Source organism: Tupaia chinensis, unplaced genomic scaffold (assembly GCF_000334495.1).
Source record: "Tupaia chinensis unplaced genomic scaffold, TupChi_1.0 Scaffold142211_1, whole genome shotgun sequence".
Lineage (NCBI taxonomy): Eukaryota > Metazoa > Chordata > Mammalia > Scandentia > Tupaiidae > Tupaia > Tupaia belangeri.
This window is the reverse complement of record NW_006202061.1, coordinates 257,349-278,080: the sequence shown is the minus strand read 5'-3', so window position 1 is coordinate 278,080 and position 20,732 is coordinate 257,349. Positions and strand designations below refer to the sequence as shown.

Here is a 20,732-nt window from a genome sequence, read left to right as displayed (position 1 = left end):
AAAGTGGACAAATATGGAAGATTTACTGCTGAGTGAAGCAAGACAGGCTATGAAAGAGAGATACTGTATGTCTCCACTTAACATATACTTACAGTCGGTACTCTATGGTAGAGACTGAAAGACTGGAGGACATAAAAGCACTGAAAATAGTTATGGACATTGGAGACAGTGTGGAAGAAGAGTGGGAGTGGGGAAGAGGGTAGGGAAGGAATTTAGGGAGAAAAATAGAGAAGACATTTGTGTGACACAGAAATGGTCTATTACTTGATGATAATGTATACAGTATTTTCAATTGAACTGGTCTGAGATGTATTTCATGTTGGGTAAATTCTCTTTACAAGCTAAATGAGGTACAGTGATTGAACGTATAAAAAATAATAACAAGAAGAAGAAAATTAGCAAAACCATGTTTTGATATTTAATAAATAGCTTACTTTTTGTTTCTCATTGAATTATTGTTATATATAGTTTTTAATTCCTACCCCATTCTCTTTGGAATTATTCTAGGTTTAAATAAATTTCACCTTTGATTTAAACATTCAAAAGTTCTGATTTGTTAAGAAAGCATGTTAGACTAAAGATTTTTATACTAAAAAAAAAAATGTTCTCAGGACCAGTCGGTGCATAATTTGAGAGAACTTTAAAAAAATTTTTTTTCTAAAAACATAGTTTATCTGTAGACTTAAGACTAATAAAATTCCAATCTGATTTCCACACAGAACTGACAGAAACTGTATAGGCAATACTGTAGCACTAATTAGAAAAAAACAAACAAACAAAAAACACCACACAACTGTGCACAGAGAACACTGTATGTTGGCAGCTACTATAAATTAAACAGAACTGCAATGTATAACATTACCAAAAAAAAATGAAAGGCACTTTATATCTAATACCAGTTAATGTTTAACTGCTTTTAATATGAAATATCTGGTAAAATAGCTCCATCTCTACATGAGGTAAGAGTGAGGGATAAAACAGGTGGAAAAGGTAGAATACCAATAATATTCACTGAGAACCAATTCTCCAAGTAAATGTAAGTTAAGAATTTTGTTTTTTTATATGTAAATGCTAAAGCATATTATAATATAAAGTAACATTGATGGCTTCTTAAAATGTTGATAACTTGTGTATAAGTTAAAACAGTATACATTTACTGGATTTTTACTGTTCTAAATTTATATTACAGATACAAAAATTTTAAAGTTTGTATATATCTCAAAATATATAATCAATGTTCACTTCTAATCATCAGTCATCAGGAAGCTTGTAAGCGGCATATAAGTGATAAAATTGGATCCTAACAGATGCACAGAATAAAAGTATTAGTGCAACCCTACAACCATTTTTACCCAATGCCTGCATCAGCTTTCCTAGTCTCTGGCCAAAATTACCATAGTATAAATATTTCATAAGTTGGTAATTATTTGAAATTTTGCAGACTGTGTTCACAAAACTCTCCAAAATGTTGTTGCTTAGGTACTAAAACCAATTATTGCAAATATTATAGGACTAGACCCTACTAATGAGCACCATAAACCCAGAGCATATACTGCATAAGCATCTAGATTTATTCCAAATACATCATGGACATAGAAAATTTGCTATGTGAAGCCCTTCTCCAAGTAACTTAAATTGCTTCTTTAAAAAATTCAAAAATATGAAGACTGTATATGCCCTAATTTTCGAAGTAGTTCAAATTATCTGAAAGCCACATAATGTAACCTAAAAGCTTAATATACTACTCTCCACAAACAAGAGCCTACCAACATCATTCATGTATTATCAACGTTAAATAACTTTCCAGTTACATAAATTATGTTAGGCTACTTAGAAAGAGGTAATAGCAGACCCATCTTCTGGCATTCATCTTCCCCAGTTTCTGACAGAAAGTTGGTAACAGTAACCACCAGAGAACCTGATAGCATTCCACTCTCCCCAGTTTCTGACAGAAAGCTGGTAACAGTAACTACCAGAAAACCGGAGGGTAAAAAGTAGCATGTCTCAACTCACAGGACCTAAACTGTTAACTCTACCAGGAAATACGCAGGACTAAACACAAAAGTAATAATAAAAGATCCTCTCTTCCCCAATACGCCTGGAATGCGTAAAGACAACGATTAGATATAAGATCGTATTGCTGCACTCTTAGATCGCATACAAATGCTAACACCACGAAAGGATTCCCAGGCCTACATAACTGGTACAGAGGGATACAGTCATTTTTGTCTGACTGTCTCCCTTACACAAATACCAGAAGCATTACAAAGGCGAAAAACGAGGTCCGAGCACAGGGATCTACTGCAGAACTAAGGGTGGGATGCTCAAGGAGAACTAAGGATTCCGATGTGACCTAAGCGAGGAGGGAAGACAACTTGGGCCTCCCTATTCTGGTTCCGGCCAATGCCTTTTCTCTCGATACTCACACCAATGTACAGAACGCTTACCAACCCTCCAAGCTCCCTTCGCAAGCCCAGTCTGAAGGTGTCACCGCCGCCTCCGCTCCGAGGAGCGGGGAAAGCACCCCTCTGTCCCCGCGCCTGGCCCTGGGAGGACGACGAGAAGGCTGTGCGCGCGCGGCTCCCGGGAACCCACCCTTGGCTAGCCAGGTGCTCCGCGAGCAGCTGAGAGGCGGACGCCGGCCACCGCCTTGCCAGGGTCAAGCGAGACTCGGACGTTGGAAGAATAAGAACAACAGACTGGAGAATAATAAAAAGCAACCAAAACAATACCAGGCCACTAGGACGATCGCCTCTAAACGCCACCGGAAGTCAGGGTTTTGCCCTGTCCCTCTGCAGACCGAGGCAGCTTCCGGCCGCCAGTTTAGTCGTCAGCGCGGAGGCGCCGCCCCTTCGTGGACACGCCCCCTGGGCTTCCCGTCGACTTTGACCGGTGGGAGTTTCGTGGGCAGTGACGAGTCACTGTGAGTTATGAAAGCTCCCCGGAGCATGAGCTAGGCGCCTGAGAGACTTAACGTTCCGATCAAAAGGGAATTGAAGAATTTTCTCTTTCTGTTACATAATTTCTTACAATAAGCAGCTGTTGAAAACGGTCAAAATGCCACGTTAGTTGTGGAAACTAACCGCACCTATTCATTTATCCACTGAACGATCTTTATTGAGTGGCTAAGCTGGAGGGACAAGGCGGTGTTTGTTCTGATTTTGACCCCCGATTTATTTTTGTGCCGTGGTCTGTTTTCATGGAGCAAACAATGCAGTTTTGTTTCTTGGTTTTGTATGTGTGTGTTTTCTTTCTTTCTTTCTTTTTTTTAAGGCGCAAGGAGAAATTCGAAGCAGAAATCTGTAATGTACTCCTGACCTTTCCTTTTCTTGCCTAGTTTCCAATGATCTGCACTAAATTAGTTGTTAAAATTGCTTAAGATGGCTAGTCAAACGTCGGAAGTCAGAGGAAAAAAATCGGTGCATGGCTTCTTACAAATTAAAAAGAATAAAAATACATGTGACTCTTTGACTTAATTTACTTAACGTAACATTTATTTTATTTTTTGACAAAACCAAGGAATAGGAAAACCATTTATCGAAACTACTAATAAAACTTCAAAAGAAAAGAAAACCAAACTGGCAATGATTTGGTCTTGCTGGAATCAGATAATTAAAATATGAGAGCAGAATGATAAAATGAAGGGCATTAGGCATTTCTGATGACATGCCAAGCTATTTTAGAGACAGCAGCAAGAGCTTCATTACAAGTGGGTTTGATGAAACGCTCTGGCAACAAGAATCCGTATCTGCCTTTATCACGAAGTTCAATCGTGAATGAGTATTTGATGCCCAAATCATAAATCCAGTCATCTGAACCTCCAGGAGCTAGGTCTAAAAGAAGAAGAAAGAAATTACTTTTTGAAGTATAGGTGTCTCAAATTATTAAGCAAATTTTTTTAATTTCTTTTTTTTTAAAGAGATTTTTGCCTTAGGATGCATGTAGTCGCCTGAGAAAGACAGTGAGAGAGGAAGTGAGAAATCACTTTACAAGAGGAGAGATGGGCTCACTGCAATCCCTTCTCCTTCAGTCTTCTCCCTGGATCCACACACGTGCCTAGTGTGATTTTCAAGCTACTGGGTCTGGGACTTGAGCTGTGGTTCACCTTGTGGGAGTCCAGCAATATAACCACTATGCCATCTGCTGGCTCCAGCAATTTTTTTTAATTGCTTTTATTTTATGATTTTTAAACACCTTTTTTTCCCTGTAGAAAATGGAGATAGAAAACAGTTTGAGGAATCAAACAAATATTACCCATGACTCTGTCATAATCTTTTTTTTTAAAGATTTTTGCCTTAGAATGTGTGCAGTCTCTGGACAGAGAGAGACAGAGACAGAGACAGTGAGAAGGAAAGTGAGAAATCACCCCCAGGGGGGTATGGCCACATGGAAATCCCTTCTGCATTCTCCTGGGGGGTCTTGGGCACAATGCACACATGCCTGGTGTGATTTTCAAGCCACCAGGTCAGGGACTGGAACTGTGGTTAGCCATTTGGGAGTCCAGCAGCGTAACCGCTAGGCCATCATGTGCGTTGAGAAAGACAGAGAGAGAGAGAGAGAGAGAAATGGACTCAGTGCTGCAATCCTCTAGCCTCCAGTAGTTTTTGTTATAGGGCAGGCACCACCAATCTCAACCTGTCATAATCTTACCAAGGAATAATAATCACTAATAAAGTTTTGGTACTTTTATTTAACACATGCATTCACATTCTCAATTTTTTTATTATATACATTTCTAAATATTAAGTTTAAAGGTACATCATCATTTTCAATGATCTCCTAGTATTGAGTTGTTAAGCTGGATGTAATTGATGTAAATAATTGTTTAATTTGGTGTCTTTAGATTTTTTTTCAGTTTTTAACTAATATAGCAACTTTAAAATGAATATCTATGTTTATACATAATTCCTTTGTTGTTTCTCTAGAATAATCTTTCCTGAAAATAGATGTGCACTTTTTATAATTATAACACATGTTTCTACATAACCTTCGAAAGAATTGAACCAATTTATACCTCCAGTAGAATATTTGAATATGCTCACTTCTCCCTCCTGCATTATCTATCAAAAAAATGAATTTTGGGACCAGCAGTTGATATAATGGCTATGTCACTGGACTCCCACATAGTCGACCATGGTTCGAATCTCAGACCCGGTGGCTTAAACTCACGCCAGGCATGTGTGTGCATGCGTGCCCAAGATCCCAAGAGGAGAATGGAGGAGAAGGGATTGCAGCGTGGCCATCCCCCCTAGGGGGTGATTTCTCGCTTTTTGTCTCCCTGTTTCTGTGTTTCTGGCGAGTGCATGCGCCCTATAGTAAAAACCTCTAAAAAATAGAGTATAAATGATATCCTGTTGTCTTAATTTACATACATGTCTTTTATTACTAGTGAGTTACACATTTTGTTTGATATATTTATTGTTCATATTTATATTCTCTATCAATTACTCTTGTTCATTTTTCTACTTGGTTCATTTTTTTTTTCTTTTTTTGGAGAGGTTTTTGCTATAGGGCGCGTGCACTCACCAGAAAGACAGTGAGAGACAGAGAGACAGAAAGCGAGAAATCACTCCCCAGGGGTGATGGCCATGCCGCACTCCCTTCTCTTCCATTCTCCTCTCGGGATCTTGGGCACGCATGCACACGCTCGCGGCGTGAGTTTAAGCCACCGGGTCCGGGACTTGAACCAAGGTCGACTACATGGGAATTCAGCGACAAAGCCATTATGCCAACTGCTGGTCCCTACTTGATTCATTTTATAGACTAAAGAACAATATTAGTGTTGTTAGCCCTGTGTGGTATGTCAAGACCTCCCTGCCCCATTAGTTATTTAGTCTTCAGCTTAGTTTATGGCAGGGTTTTAATCAAGGTATTAAAACATTTGACCTATTTGAGTATACTCTGGTGAGAGCCATGTTAACAAGTCCATTAAGTTTGTTTGTTTGTTTGTTTTTCCCTAAGTAACTTGTCAGGTCTTCCAACCTGACATTCTTAATAATCTAACATTCTTAATTAGTTTAAAATGCTTTCACTAGGGACTAGCAGATGGCGTAATGGTTATGTTGCTGGACTCCCACGTAGTCAAGAACAGTTCAAGTCCTAGACCTGGTGGCTTGAAACTCATGCTGGGTGCGTGTGTGTGTACATGTGTGTGTGCATTCCCCACATCCCAACGGGAGAACAGAATAGAAGGAATTGTGCAATGGCCATCCCCACTGGGCAGTGATTTCTCACTTTTTGTCTCTGTTTCTCTGGAGAGTGTAGGTGCCCTGTAGCAAAAATCTATAAAAAAAAACAAACAAAAAACCCAAAAACTTTCTGTATGAGATACTGGATCTCCTTATAAGACATCTTTTTGCACTCACTATTCCTTTCTGTTGGTCTATGTTTTCTAAACTTACTATCGCACTGTTTTACTTAGAATAGGTTTATAATGTACTTTAATACCTGGTTGAGGGTTCTCTTACTACTTTATTTTCCAATTTTTACAAGCTCTTCTATCAGATATTTTTTTTTTTGGCGAGGTTTTCACTATAGGGCGCATGCACTCGCCAGACAGACAGAGAGAGACATAGAGACAGAAAGTGAGAAATTACCCCTCGGGGGATTGCCACGCCGCAATCCCTTCTCCTTCATTCTCCTCTCAGGATCTTGGGCACGCACACACACGCGCCCGGCGTGAGTTTTAAGTCACTGGGTCCGGGACACGAACCGCGGTAGACTACATGGGAATCCAGCAACATAGCCATTATGCCAACTTCTGGTCTCCAGATATATTCTTTTAAATAAACTTGAAAATCATTTAAGTGTTCATTGAGATTGCATTAAATATACACATTAATTTGGAAAATATAGGGTCATCAGAAAAGTCATGATGATGTATTTTTCTATGCTTTTCTATGCAAAGTTGCATCATGACTTTTTCAATGACCCCATATTTTGTATTACATTCCCACTCAAAAACATTAAGTTTCTCCTTTTGTCTCTTATGAATGGCAGTAAAATGTTCTAGGTTTTCATATAGGTCCTTTGGATTTATTGTGTGTGAATGTACACATATATATAAACAGTAAACAATAATGTATATATGTATGTATCTATGTATGCATGTGTACATATGTATGTATCTATGTATGCATGTGTACATATGTATGTATGTATAAATGTAATGGCAAGCAGTGAGATCATTTTTCCGTGCATTTTTTACCTGATCATTTTTGATATAAAAGAAAATTAAAGATTCGTGTATTTAGTTCATAGCCATTTTACTCAACTCTTGGAGTGTTACTAATATTTTTGGTTGATTTTCTAGGTTTTCAGGTAGAAAATTATATAATATGCAAAGAATAATCATTTTACCTCTTTCTACCTACAGTTTGGCTAATTACTGTTAATTATTGCTAACTGACATATTGTAATATTGAAAAATATTCATCAATAGTGGATTAGATCAATCTTTCATTCAATCAACAAGTATTTCTGATAACTGTGATTGAAAACAACACATGTATTACTCTAGTTATTTTCCTTACTTACACATGAAGATATAGATTCAAGTGGTCTTCAAGAAATTCATGGAAAATGCATATTATGTAAAAACAGGACATAGATTTCAAAAATTTTTTTCCACCTAAATAAGCTCGTACTTTAGTGACATTTTTATAGTAACCTACTAAAGTCCCTTCATATATGCTATATGAGTGAATACGGCAATAGACAGACTTCATCATCACAGGAAGTTGCTCTGTAAGTTCTTCCAGCTTTGAGACACATTACTTAATGTTTTGGGAACAAAAATAAAGGAGAGACTATAAACCAAGAAAGCTGTAAATTTAAAGGTAAATTGTGGCATCCTCTGTAATGAGGCAGGGGGATCACCTCATCATAGGTAGTAATGGTCCTGTAACACCGACAGGCAGAGATGCCATGTGGACCTACCTGGTCAATGATATGGGGTGATTCATGAGAAAGGAAGAGTGAGATTTTGGCTTTCTATCAACAGGGCATCTAATGCTCTGGTAATTTGTTAAAAATAATATAAATGCAACTATTTACCCCTGGAGAGCATACCTGTTATAGGAAACCCTGGGACTTTGAATATATTGTCTCAAGGCCTTTTCATTTGCCATTTCCTGTTCCTGGTTCCCCTACCCCTATCTTTGCTCAGTAGCTACTTACTAGATCAGGCTCCCAGAAATGGCATCTACAAGGAGAGAGACCTTCCTTGGCCACTTTAGCTAAGTAGCCTCTCTTAGCCACAGTCATTCTCAAGTCCATAAGCCTATTTTCTTTTCTTCAAAGGACTTATCAATGGAATTACACTGCGTTTTACTATCTAATTGTTTACATTAGAGGTTGGCAAACTTTTTCTGTAAAGGATCAGACAGTAATTATTTTAGGTTTTAGAAGCCACACGATCACTGTTACAACTACTCTGTTCTTGTGAAAGCTATCATCCACAATATAAAAATGAATGGTTGTGTTCCAATAAAACTATTTATGGAAATGAATATGAATTTCATATACTTTTTGTGTATCCTTCAAATTGTATTCTTTTAATTTTTCTCAACTATTTTAAAAAGGGGAAAACCATTCTAAGTTCAGAGGCTTTACAAAAATAAGCAAGTAGGTAGAAATAGGCTGGTTTTGGTCATCATGCTATAGTTTACTGACATCATCCCACTGTGGTATGTGGGAGTCTATGCATCTCCCAAGAGAAATTAGTCAAAAATATCTGTTCAGTCTTTGACACATACAGGCTTTCATTGGTGTGATATTGACAAAAGACTGTAGTGTGTTATGAGCTATACTATTGGACACAGGCTCTCACTGAAAGGTGTCTAATGAAAACAGCACCCTCTAGATTTGCCTAGTGTACCACCTGCACAACCTCACACAGAGGACCTGGGCATCTTACAGATTCTTTTCTCTTTCCATTCAGACAGCCAATATCTTTTGACAGGAGGGTTTAATTTGTTTATATTCAAGGTTATTATTGATAGATTAAGAACTTCTCCTGTCATTTTATTGTTTTCTGATTGTTCTATATATTTTTTCTTCCTTTCCCCATCATTTATTGTTTGTCACTGTGAGTTTGGTGGTTTTTTGTATTGATAGGATTTTATTTCCTCTGTTTTCTTGTTTGTGTATCTGCTCTCCTGTGAATTTTATACTTTTTTTTTAACGCAATGATAGTATTGTCCTTTAATTTCTAGATATAAGACTCTCTTAAACATTTCTTGTAAAGTGATTTAGAAGTGATTAAATCCCTCATTTATTGTGTTTTCCCCCCCTTCTTTTTCTTTCTTTCTTTTTTTTTTAAATAATAAGGTCTTATTTCTCCTTCATTTCTGAAGGATAGCTTTTCTGGGTGTAGTATTATTTATTTTTTTCCCAAGACACCAGGTCCAGAACTTGAACCACAGTTGGTCATGTGGGAGTCCAGCACATTTAACCACCACACCACCTGCCAGCTCTCTGGGTGTAGTATTCTTGGCAGGCAGTTTGAATATATCTTGCAGTTCTCTTTTGTCCTGTAAGGTTTCTGCTAAAAATATCTGTTGTCAGTCTAATTGTGATTTCCTTATATATGACTTGTTATTTTTCTCTTTCAATGTTTAGAATTCTCTCGTGGTCTTTGACTTTTTTTTTTTTGAGAGGTTTTTGCTATAGGGTGTGTGCGCTCACCAGACAGACAGAAAGAGACAGAGAGACAGAAAGCGAGAAATCACCCCCCAGGGGGGATGGCCACACCACAATCCCTTCTCCTCCATTCTCCTTTTGGGATCTTGGGCACGCACGCACACGCGCCCGGCGTGAGTTTCAAGCCACCGGGTCCGGTATGCGAACCACGGTCAACTGCGTGAAAGTCCAGTGACATAGCCATTACGCTAAGTGCTGGTCCCTCGTGGTCTTTGACTTTGATGATCAACTATGGAGAGTCTTGAGAGAACCTTTATGTGTTGAGTTTATTTGGAGAATTTTAAGCTTCTTGAATCTGGATGTTTGTGTATTTTTTCAAGATTTGGGGATATTTTCCACTTATTTCATTGAACAAGTTTTTAAATTTATTTTTCTGCTTCTTCTCCTTCTGTGACTGCCACAATATGAGCATTTAGCTACTTAATGATGTCTCATAAATCTTGTAGACTTTCCTAATTCTTCAATTTTGTTCTTTTCTGATTGTATTATATCAAATGACCCATCTTCAGAGATTCTTTTTTCTGCTTGATTTAGTGTGCTGTGTAAGTTTTCTACTGTATTTTTTATTTTACTTACGGAATTTTTCAGTTCAAAACTTTCTGTTTGGTTCTTTTTTATTATTTCTCTGTTTATTGAATTTCTTATTTTGATCTTAAATTGTTTAAAATGAATTGTCTATCCTGCATTTTCTTATATCTTGCTGAGTTTAAGATCTGTGTTTTGGGGCCAGCAGGTGGCATGGTGGTTGAGTGTGTTGGACTTCAACATGGAGGACTGCAGTTCATGTCCCAGACCTGGCAGCTTGCTTTCTCTCTCTCTCTCTTGCTCTGTCCCTCTCTGGTCAAATTAAAATAAATACAGAAAGTTAAATAAAAACACTTCTTAACAAAAAAGTATCTGTGTTTTGAATCCCTTCTGGAAGTTTATACTTTTGTGTGTGTGTGTGTTTATGGTTTTTGTTGTAGGGTATGTGTACTTGTTGAAGAGGAGAGAGACAGTGAGAGGGAAAGTGAGAAGTCACCCCCTTAAGGTAGAGTGCCATGTCACAATTTCTTCTCCTCCATTCTCCTCCTAGAAGTTTGGGATGCACACACCTATGCCCAGTGTGATTTTTCAAGCCATGAGGTCTGAGACTTAAAGCATGGTTGGCCAGTGGTAGTCCAGCACCTTAACTACCATGCCACCTGCTAGCTCCAGTTATTTTGTTTTCAATTTTGTCAGAGGGTACATGTGCTCACCAGAGACAGAAGGAGAAGTGGGAAAGGGTAGGAGATGTAGAAAACACCTCCCAATGGGACTTGGTCATGCCACAGTGCCTTCTCCCACTGTCAGGATTTGGGTGGTGCATGCACGTGCAACTGGGATGTACAACTCTGGTATTTTTCAAGTTACTGTGGTCAGGAATCATGGAGTGCACTTGGCCATGGGGCCAATCTAGCAGTTTGTAGATTTTATTTCCTTTGGGGTCTGTTACTGAAGAAGGGCTTCCACTCACCTTTCCTTGCTGGAGAAGTCTCTTTATCTTGGAGAACTTCCTCTGCCTAGGGAACTGGGGCAGCAGATAGGGTAGGGGGTATTTTTATCACTTCCTTTTTTTTTTTTTTTTGCTATAGGGTGGGTGCCCTCATTGGAGAGACAGAAAGCGAGAAATCATCCCTCCTCACTGGGAGATGGCTATGCTGCAATCCCTTCTCCATTCTACTCTTGGGATTTTGGACATACAAGCACACACACCCATTGTGAGTTTCAAGCCACTGGGTCTGGGACTTGAATTGCAGTCAGCCATGTGAGAGTCCCATGACAGCCATTATGCCACCTACTGGTCCCTCTCTTCCTTCTTTATGCATTCATTTACAGTTTCTGTGTACCGCTGCATTTCTGCCATTTTCCCTCTGCAACCCAGTGTTCTCCCTCAGTCATTCTGGATAAATATCAGATGTTTATTTTGATTTTGGCTCTTTTCTGTGGGAGGGAGGTACGTCCAGCTCCTCCCGTCAGTCATCTTGCTGGTAGCCCCAATTTTCCCTCTGCAACCCAGTGTTCTCCCTCAGTCATTCTGGATAAATATCAGATGTTTATTTTGATTTTGGCTCTTTTCTGTGGGAGGGAGGTACGTCCAGCTCCTCCCGTCAGTCATCTTGCTGGAAGTCCCAGGGTATTTATGTATATATATATATATATATATAGCTTTTGTTCAGCAATGTCATAGCTATTATGCTTCTATTTCTAATTGTTATAACCCAATTATTTCACATGAAAGTCTGTTTAAAGGTTTAATTGGGAAAAATTAAATCCATAAAGAAAAACTGAACACAGATTTCTTTGGTACTTCATGATTCTCCATGATCCTAAGAGGAAATACTTACATAAACTTTCTGAGCCACTGCCATGTGTATACTTGATATTTTTATTAACCCTCTCAATAGCATGAACTGCTTCACTGGCCAGTAGAGACTAGAAAAAATAAGACATGAAATTTCAGTTAATATGCAACTTAGAAGCAGGATAGGTAGAAGTTTCTTAAAAAAAAAAAACCTATAAATTAATTGAATCAAAAGTGTTTGTATGAAAAAATATGTATTTATCTGAAAGATAAATTAATAAGAATTATTTCATTAAAAGATGTTTTTCACTTTATGGCAGTCACAGTTGGGCAGCTTTAAAAATAAACTCTTCCAATGCATTGAAAATTTTATTTAATTTGTGGAAAAAGGAACTCTCACATGCCTCTTCAGTAATTCATTTATTACAGAAAATGAAATACAATTATATCTCAAAGGCTTGGAGTTAGTTCATTCCTAGAAAAAATTATCACCAAACTTTAAATCCAACCTCGCCAAACAAACATGATTTATTTTTCATCCTTTTCACAACCTACTTTCTTTTTGTACAGAATGTTTAATAACTTCCAAAGACTGTTCAAATAAAAAAGATTATGCTCCCAGTATGGATCAGGATAACAACTAAGGCTTCTGTTCAACAACACTTGGTTCTAGATTACAAATATCTTTTTTGAAGTTCTTACTTAGCTATATGTTTTCTGAAATTGGAATTAGCATCATCGTACTCACCATCACTCGCTTCAAAAACTCAGAGGAACATTAACAAATACATTGTGCCATTTCTTTGTTTTGAAAAAGAGTATTAATGGCGGGACCAGCAGATGGCATAAGGTTACGTTGCTGGACTTGCACATAGTTTATGGCGGTTTGAGTCCTGAGCCTTGTGGCTTAAACTCACGCCGGGCATGTGAGTGTGCACACCCAAGATCCCGAGAGAAGAATGGAGAAGAAGGAATTGCGGTGGCCATACCCTCTGGGGAATGATTTCTCACTTTCTGTCTCTCTGTCTCTCTTTGTCTTTCCTGTGAGTGCACGTGCCCTAGAGCAAAAAATCTCTCAAAAAATAAAAAGGAAAGGGAACCAGCAGTTAGCGTAATGGCTATGTCGCTGGACTCCCATGTAGTCGACCACGGTTCGCGTCCTGGACCCGGTGGCTTAAAACTCACGCCGGGTGCGTGTGCGTGCATGCCCAAGATCCTGAGAGGAGGATGGAGAAGAAGGGATTGCAGCATGACCATCCCCTCTGGGGGGTGATTTCTCACTTTCTGTCTCTATGTCTCTCTCTGTCTATCGAGCACACGCACCCTATAGCGAAAACCTCTCAAAAAAAAAAAAAGAAAAGAAAAGAGAAAATTTTAATAGAACTCCATTGTGTAATAATAAAATGCAAATTATTCTTCTATTCAAATCCCTTTACAAGATGACCTCGTCTAATACCTGCTTGTGTCACTCTCTACTTCTGCACCCTTGAAGTCCTCTGAATGTCCTCCCTGTGGGGGATGACATCTTCTCCACTTAGAATGTTCTCTCTTCCCTGTCTGCCTATAGAAGATATCTTTCTTTCTTTCTTTTCTTTCTTTTTTTTTTTTTGGAGAGGTTTTTGCTATAGGGCATGTGCATTCCCCAGAAAGACAGAGAGAGAGAGACAGAGAGATAGAAAGCGAGAAATCACCCCGCAGGGGGGATGACCATTCTGCTGTCCTTTCTCCTCCATTCTCTTCTTGGAATCTTGGATACGCACGCACATGCGCCTGGCATGAGTTAAAGCCACCGGGTCCAGGACTTGAACCACAGTCAGCTACATGGGAGTTCAGCGACATAGCCATTATGTTAACTGCTGGTCCCTGGAAGATCTCTTTTAATGCCTGGCTGAAATTGTAACTGTTCCTTGACATACATAGCACTTTATTAGTGTCTTGACAACATGTCATCCCTTAATAAATTATGAATTCCTCAAGGACAGGAATTACTTTGTCCCCTCACTTATCTCGGCATTTTCCTCTCAAATGAATTAAGAGTTGGTGCCTTGCTATCCCAGTCAGAACTGAGTTCTACCACCTGTGCCACTTGGAGTATTTGTAATGTTTGCTTATGGCTGAACTCCTCCATCATATTGAATTCCCGTAAAAGGCAGGGTCTTACCTAAATGCTTCTTTAAATGTTTTACACATAATAAATCTCAACAGAGACTTGTTTTGCTAGTTACCCAAAAATAAGGGACAATCAGACTAAGTCTACTTTCCAAATAATGATAAATATCCTTTCATTTCTTCAAAGATAATACCAATAAAGGAGTTTTCCTCAAAGATTTTCCCTTGATAAGAAAAAGAAACACGAGTATCAAGTATGTTTATGTTCTAAATGGGCAGTTTTCAGCAAATGCAAATAACTTTATACTTGTCATTAGAAATGGCTAACTTCCTTAATGTGAATATATTTATTTTGCTAAAAGAGTCAGAAACAAAAAATGAGTCAGTGAGAAGCAAGCTACTACATAAAGATTAGTTGCTGCCCAAGAATCAGGCTGTTGCTCTAATACTCCTTTATCTGGAAAACATCTGGAATAAGAATTTGACTCAACCTAGCTACAATCCATACAGAATACCTGCATGTTTGGCCTTCAATCAAACATACAACAGGTGGGACCAAAAAGTGATAAAAGGATAGTAGACTGCCCAGATTCTCTTTGAATTTCCTGTATTTTCTTTTTATAAAAAAATTCATTTTATTTCAGAGAATAATAATATGTTGCAATAAGATTCTCAATTTGGATTTTTATTTTATTTGTATTTGATTTGTAAAACTCATAGGGCCATATGTTTTTCTACCGCATTAAAAAGTACTTCAGTGCTGAAATTGGAAGTGCCTTATTAGGAGCGAACATCTAGGGGTTTGGGAGGTCATTGTATAAAAAATTCCCACTTCTGTACCAAAATGTTGAGTGTTGTGCTGGGACTTAATCTGTTGTGGTCTGCTATAGAAAGCTAGTGACCACAAAGAGTGTCTCAATCCCATAAACTCCTGTCCTCATACAGCTTTATATGCAGATCAGGACTACTTCTCTCCTGAATATCAAGAAGTTTGTTTGATATGAACCTAGGGAGTTCATCTGCTGGAATGAAATTTATGTCCTTTACATTCCTTTAGTGAATACTAATCCAGGGCTACATGGAACAAAACAGAACATGATGCAAAACATTGATCTATTTGTCCTCTAGAGAAGAATTTTCCTGGTTTTGGTCCTTGAACAATCATCATCTTATTTCTAAAATCCTTCTTATACCTAAAATCCTTCTAAGGAAAATAATTAAGCAGCGCTTACCAGTTCCTCGTGGTCTTTGCTTTTGTTTTTATTATACGAGTATGGAAACACTATATGTTGGGCATACGAATGCATGCTGATATAAGCTTTAATGTGGTTGATATTTCTTCTCAAGAAATCAGCCATTGCCTTTGTTTCTGGTTCCGACTCAGGATAAAGTCCACAGTAGATTTCTGAGCATGAGGAACTTGATGCACCTTCCTCTGTAGTGAAATTGATTACGTGAAATTATGAGAGATGCACATACTACTCTGATTGCTGGGTTCCCTGACGATGTATTTTCTTAACATTCCATAGTGTGGTATTTTCAGATAAATGGATTAGGAAAGGCTCTGTAAAAAAAACTATCTCAGGGGACCAGCAATTAGCATAATGGCTATGTTGCTGGACTCCCATGTTGTCTACCACGATTGGAGTCCTGGACCTGGTGGCTTAAACTCATGCGGGGCACATGTGCGTGCATGCCCAAGATCCCAAGAGGAGAATGGAGGAAAAGGGATTGCAGCATGGCCATCCCCCCTGGGGGGTGATTTCTCGCTTTTTGTCCCTCTGTCTCTATCTCTCTAGCAAGCACACGCACCCTATAGCAAAAAAAAAAAAAACACTCTCCAAAAACAAACAAAAATACAAACAAGAAAAAGAAACTATTTCAGATTACCAGTGACTGTTGTTTATGTTTCCTTTGAACACCATATTTCAAATATTTTTATCTGTGCTGCAGGCCTGCAAGCCCTCTATCCAGCATTACCAGTCCCTGTCACCCTGGTTGCCTGGGAGGGCAGCCTTGAGAAAGCTGTCAGGAATCTCAGATGCCAGTCCTGCCTGCAAACTTCTGGTTATGTGAGGAAAAAAAATTCCATTCTTTAATCCACTGTAAATTTTGTATTAAAATTTTATGTTTTTAAAACTACTAATTTATATTGTCCCCAAAATAAAAGTCTCACTCAAGAATTCAGAATATGAAAGTCTATCTTTGGTGGTAATTTTAACTTGCTAAAGTGATTTAGTAAATAAAGTGGGATGGGGGTCATTTGACATAAAAATCATGTATATTTATGGCTATGAGAGACTATAGTTTACTTCATTTTAGATGGCAGTCTGTCTTCCAACACTTCGCCCTCTGTCTCTAATTCAGAGGGGTGAAACCTTATGGAGCCACATCAGACCCAAGAAATTATGCCCTCTTTGGTGAGGGCCTGGAATTCGGTTCCTAACTTGTGCTCTGTCCATCTGAATACCTCGAATGATAACTTGAAATTGAAAGTAAGATTCTATTATCAGTTCGACTACTCTCTAGAATAAAGACAACAATAGTAATACTACCAGGGAAAGCCACAGAGCACATGCTAATATGAGTAACTCTCTGAAGATTTATGCAATATCTCATTTAATCCTCACATCAACCTTATGAAGTGAATAGAGATTTTCTAAGAGACGCAAATTGGACACTGTTGGTGGTAATCATCCTTTACAGTAAGAACCTGCACAGCCTATTGTTAAGCACCCAATCTCTTGATTCTAATCTTGGTTTTGCTATTTAATAGCAATATGGCTTCAGGCAAGATTATTAAAACTTATCTATACCTCAATTTCCTTATCTGCAAAATGGAAAAAAAAAACATTAACAGAGGATTTAATGAGGGTTAAGTGAGCAAATGTATATGCAGTGCTCTGCACAATGCCTGGCGTATAGTACGTGTTCCTTAAGCATTGCTCTTTATCAACATCGTCATCACATGGATGGGGATTCAAAAAAAGGCATTGTGCACCACAGAGTTGAAATGGGCAGAGGAAGAATTTGATAAGCCACCTAGAGGGCTCCAGGCCCAATTCCTGTCTATTTATAAGTCCAGGGATGCCCCTCCCTTAGGTCCATCGGTTACGCCACTCTACTTATAAAGACTGCCTTTCCAATTTAGCTTGCTTTGCTTTCTTCCTGTTATGTGTAACAGAAAAGACCTTCATGTTTGTTAAACATTTATTTCCCCATTAGAAAATGTGTTGAGGGACTAGCAGATGGCATAATGGTTATATCGCTGGGCTCTCACCATAGTCAACTGTGGTTTGAGCCCCGGATTTGGTGCCTTAAACTGAGGCCAGGTGTGTGGGCATGTGTACCCAAGATCCCGAGAGGAGAATGGAGGAGAAGGGATTGCAGTGTGGCTATCCCCCTTGGGGGGTGATTTCTAGCTTTCTGTCTCTCTCTTTCTGTCTCTCTGTCTTTTTGGCGAGCATACGTACCTTATAGCAAAAACTTCTCCAAAAAAAAAAGAAAGAAAGAAAGAAAATGTGTTGAATAGCCACATTCAACATAATTATGTTAAATTATTTTGTTTAAACCAACATAAGTGGTTAAAATAACCAACATGGGGACCAGCAGATGGTTTAATGGTTATATCACTGGATTCCCACGTAGTTGGCTGTGGTTGAAGTTCCAGACCCAGTAGCTTGAAACTCATGCCAGGTGTGTGTGTGTGTGTGTGTGCATGCCCAAAATCCCGAGAGAAGACTGGAGGAGAAGGGATTGCAGCGTGGCTATCTCCTTTGGGAGGTGATTTCTCACTTTCTGTTTCTCTGTCTCTTTTTGTCTCTCTGACAAGTGCACTAAGGCAAAAACCACTCACCATAAATAAATAAATAAATAACCAACCAAGATAATCAGACAAACCATTTTTGATAATTTGGTTCTCTTTGAATACTCTTGATCTTTTCTTTCTGGTATGTAGTTCCAAAGAATAGAGATTACATATTAAGGACAGAGGTAGGAGAGCACATGAAAGAGATGAAGAGAGAAATGGGATGGTCATATGAATCCTCAGACTGGGGCTATTCAATAGAAATACAAGCCACATAGTTATTTTACAAGTCACATGTAAGGAACTACTTTAAGTAAAAAAATTGATCTAACAATTTATTTTACCTAATGAGTACAAACCATAATTTCAAATGTTATTAATATAACAATTACTCATTAAATGTTTTGTTATTTTTTTTCATACTAAATCTTTCAATCTGTTGTGTATTTTATACTCACTGTCTGTCTCAGTTCAGACAAGTCACATTTTGGTGCTCAACAGCCACATGTGGTTAGTGTGTTCTGTACTAGACACTGAGCCTCAGATTCTCATTCTGTGATTGTCAATTTAAAGATTTCAAGAATTTGGGCTGGCAGGTGGCATAATGGTTAAGGGTGTTGGACTCCCAGTGGCTGACTGCAGTTTGAGTCTTGGACCTGGTGGCTTGCCTTCTCACTTTCCCTCTCTCTCTTTCTCTCTCCCTCTGTCCCTCTCTGGTCAAATTAAAATAAATAAATAAAATAAATAAATTTAAATGAAATAATTCTTTTAAAAATTTTCAATAATTTTAATGAAAAGAGCCTTGAGAAGTCATGACACTTGAGTTTGAGACTGCATTGTTATTAAGCAGCTATGTTTATTTGGGCAAGTGTCTTAGTTTGTTTTCTGCTGTTATACAGGATGCTACAAACTGGGTAATTTATAAAGAAAAGAGATTTGTTTAGCTTACAGTTCTGGAGGCTGGGAAGTCCAAGATGGTGGCATTGGCATCTAGCAAGGGTCTTCCCATGGCAGAAGGACAGAAGTCAGGAGCAAGTGTGTAAAATGGAGAGAGAGCATGATTGAACAAGAGGATTGAACCTTTTTTTTTTTTAATAACAAATGACTCTCTTTTTTTTTTGGAGAGGTTTTTGCTATAGAGCACATGCGCTCGCCAGAAAGACAGAGACAGAGAGAAAGGGAGAAGTCACCCTCTGGGGGGATGGCCACGCCCCAAGCCCATTACTTCCATTCTCCTTTCAGGATCTTGGACACGCACACACACATGCCCAGTGTGAGTTTAAGCCACTGGGTCCGGGACTTGAACCGCAGTTGACTACATGGGAGTCCAGCAACATAGCCATTATGCCAATTGCTGGTCCCTAGTTGACTCTTCTTCTTCTTCGTCTTTTGTTTTGGAGAGGTTTTTGCTTTCCAGACAGAGAGACAGAAAGTGATAAATCACCCCCCAGGAGGGATGGCCACGTCACAATCCCTTCTCCTCCATTCTCCTCTCAGGATCTTGGGCACACATGCACACGTGCCTGGTGTGAGTTTAAGCCATTGGGTCTAGGACTTGAACTGTGGTCGACTACATGGGAGTTCAGCGACATAGCCATTACGCTAATTGCTGGTCCCCCCAGTCGACTCTTCTAATAATGAATTTATTCCCTAAAAAATTTATTAATCTGTTAATCCATGAGTGGATTAATCTATGCGTGAGGGTAGAGCCCTCATGACCTAATCACTCTTAAAGTCCTCACGTCTTAATACTATTATTGTGCTAGAGATTAACTTTCAGTATCAAACTTGTCGAGGACATTCAAACCATTGCAGCAAGCTGCCATGTTCCTCTGAGCCTCATGAGGCATTTGGGTTACCTGGTTCCTTCAAGCTCAAGCATTCCTTTAGACACATGGTTAAGAACACTATAAATTATCTAGAATGGTAAAACTCATAGAGACAGGAAGTAGGTTAGAAATTACCAAGGGCTGAGGGGAAAGGGGGGAATGAAGACATACTGTTAGATGACTGCAGAGATTTTGCTTAGGATGAAAAAGGGTTTTGGAAATACACTGTAGCAATGGTTGTACAACATTGTAAGTGTAATAATTGCCATGGAATTGCACAATTAAAATGGCAAAATTTGTGTTATATACATTTTGTTTTTTAAATTTACTATAGCTTGTATGTGTTTAACAGAGAGACAGAGAGAGAGGGAAAGTGAGACAGCACCCTGCAAGAGAGATGACCACACCACAATTCCTTCTCCATTCTCCTCTTGGGATTTTGAGCATCCAAGCACACATGCCCAGAGTGATTTTTCAAACTGTCAGATCCAGGACTAGAACCATGCAGTGGCCCATATGGGACCCAGCTGCCTCAACAACCACACCACCTATCTGGCCTAAGGTATATACATTTTATCACAACAACAAATAATTTTTAAAAACACTATGCTGTTATTGGCAAAGAAAAAAAAAGTAAAAGATTTTCTATAGTGATCTTCAGAAGAATTTCAGTAAATTTGTAGTCAGTCAACCTGGGTTCATATCCCAATCCCATGTCCTTAGCAAGAGACTTAACCTTTTAAAGTCTGGGTTTCTCTATCCATGATATGTTGACAATGAAGTCTAGGAGATGAGATATGTAAATGGCTCAGTACTAAGTAACTGTTGGTCTTTTTTATTCAGAGCTGCTGCTTCTCTGACTCACTGACTGGTTATCAGTGCTATAGCATCCTGTGAGCTTTGGTGGGCCCTGATATTAGACAATCTTAGGATGGCTGTTAGAGAGAAACCACTAAGTGAT

At 38.7% G+C, this 20,732-nt stretch overlaps 2 protein-coding genes across 2 annotated transcripts in view; both read right to left on the bottom strand.

Annotated features, from left to right (window-relative positions):
• Nucleotides 1–2,723, bottom strand: part of ZC3H13 (zinc finger CCCH-type containing 13) — a gene marked incomplete in the record, with an annotated part of 76,736 nt that extends 74,013 nt beyond the window's left edge. Inside the window, 1 exon segment of the mRNA XM_027766301.1 lies at nucleotides 2,596–2,723.
• A 749-nt stretch (nucleotides 2,724–3,472) lies between these two features.
• The window catches only part of CPB2 (carboxypeptidase B2), a 58,964-nt gene continuing 41,704 nt past the window's right edge, over nucleotides 3,473–20,732 (bottom strand). The window contains exons 9-11 of the mRNA XM_006163446.3: nucleotides 15,367–15,569; nucleotides 12,069–12,156; nucleotides 3,473–3,833 (exon numbers count right to left, since the gene is read on the bottom strand). Of these exons, the coding sequence (XP_006163508.1) occupies nucleotides 3,649–3,833; nucleotides 12,069–12,156; nucleotides 15,367–15,569 (476 nt within the window). The 3' untranslated portion in view covers nucleotides 3,473–3,648. The remainder of the gene's footprint in view (nucleotides 3,834–12,068; nucleotides 12,157–15,366; nucleotides 15,570–20,732) is intronic.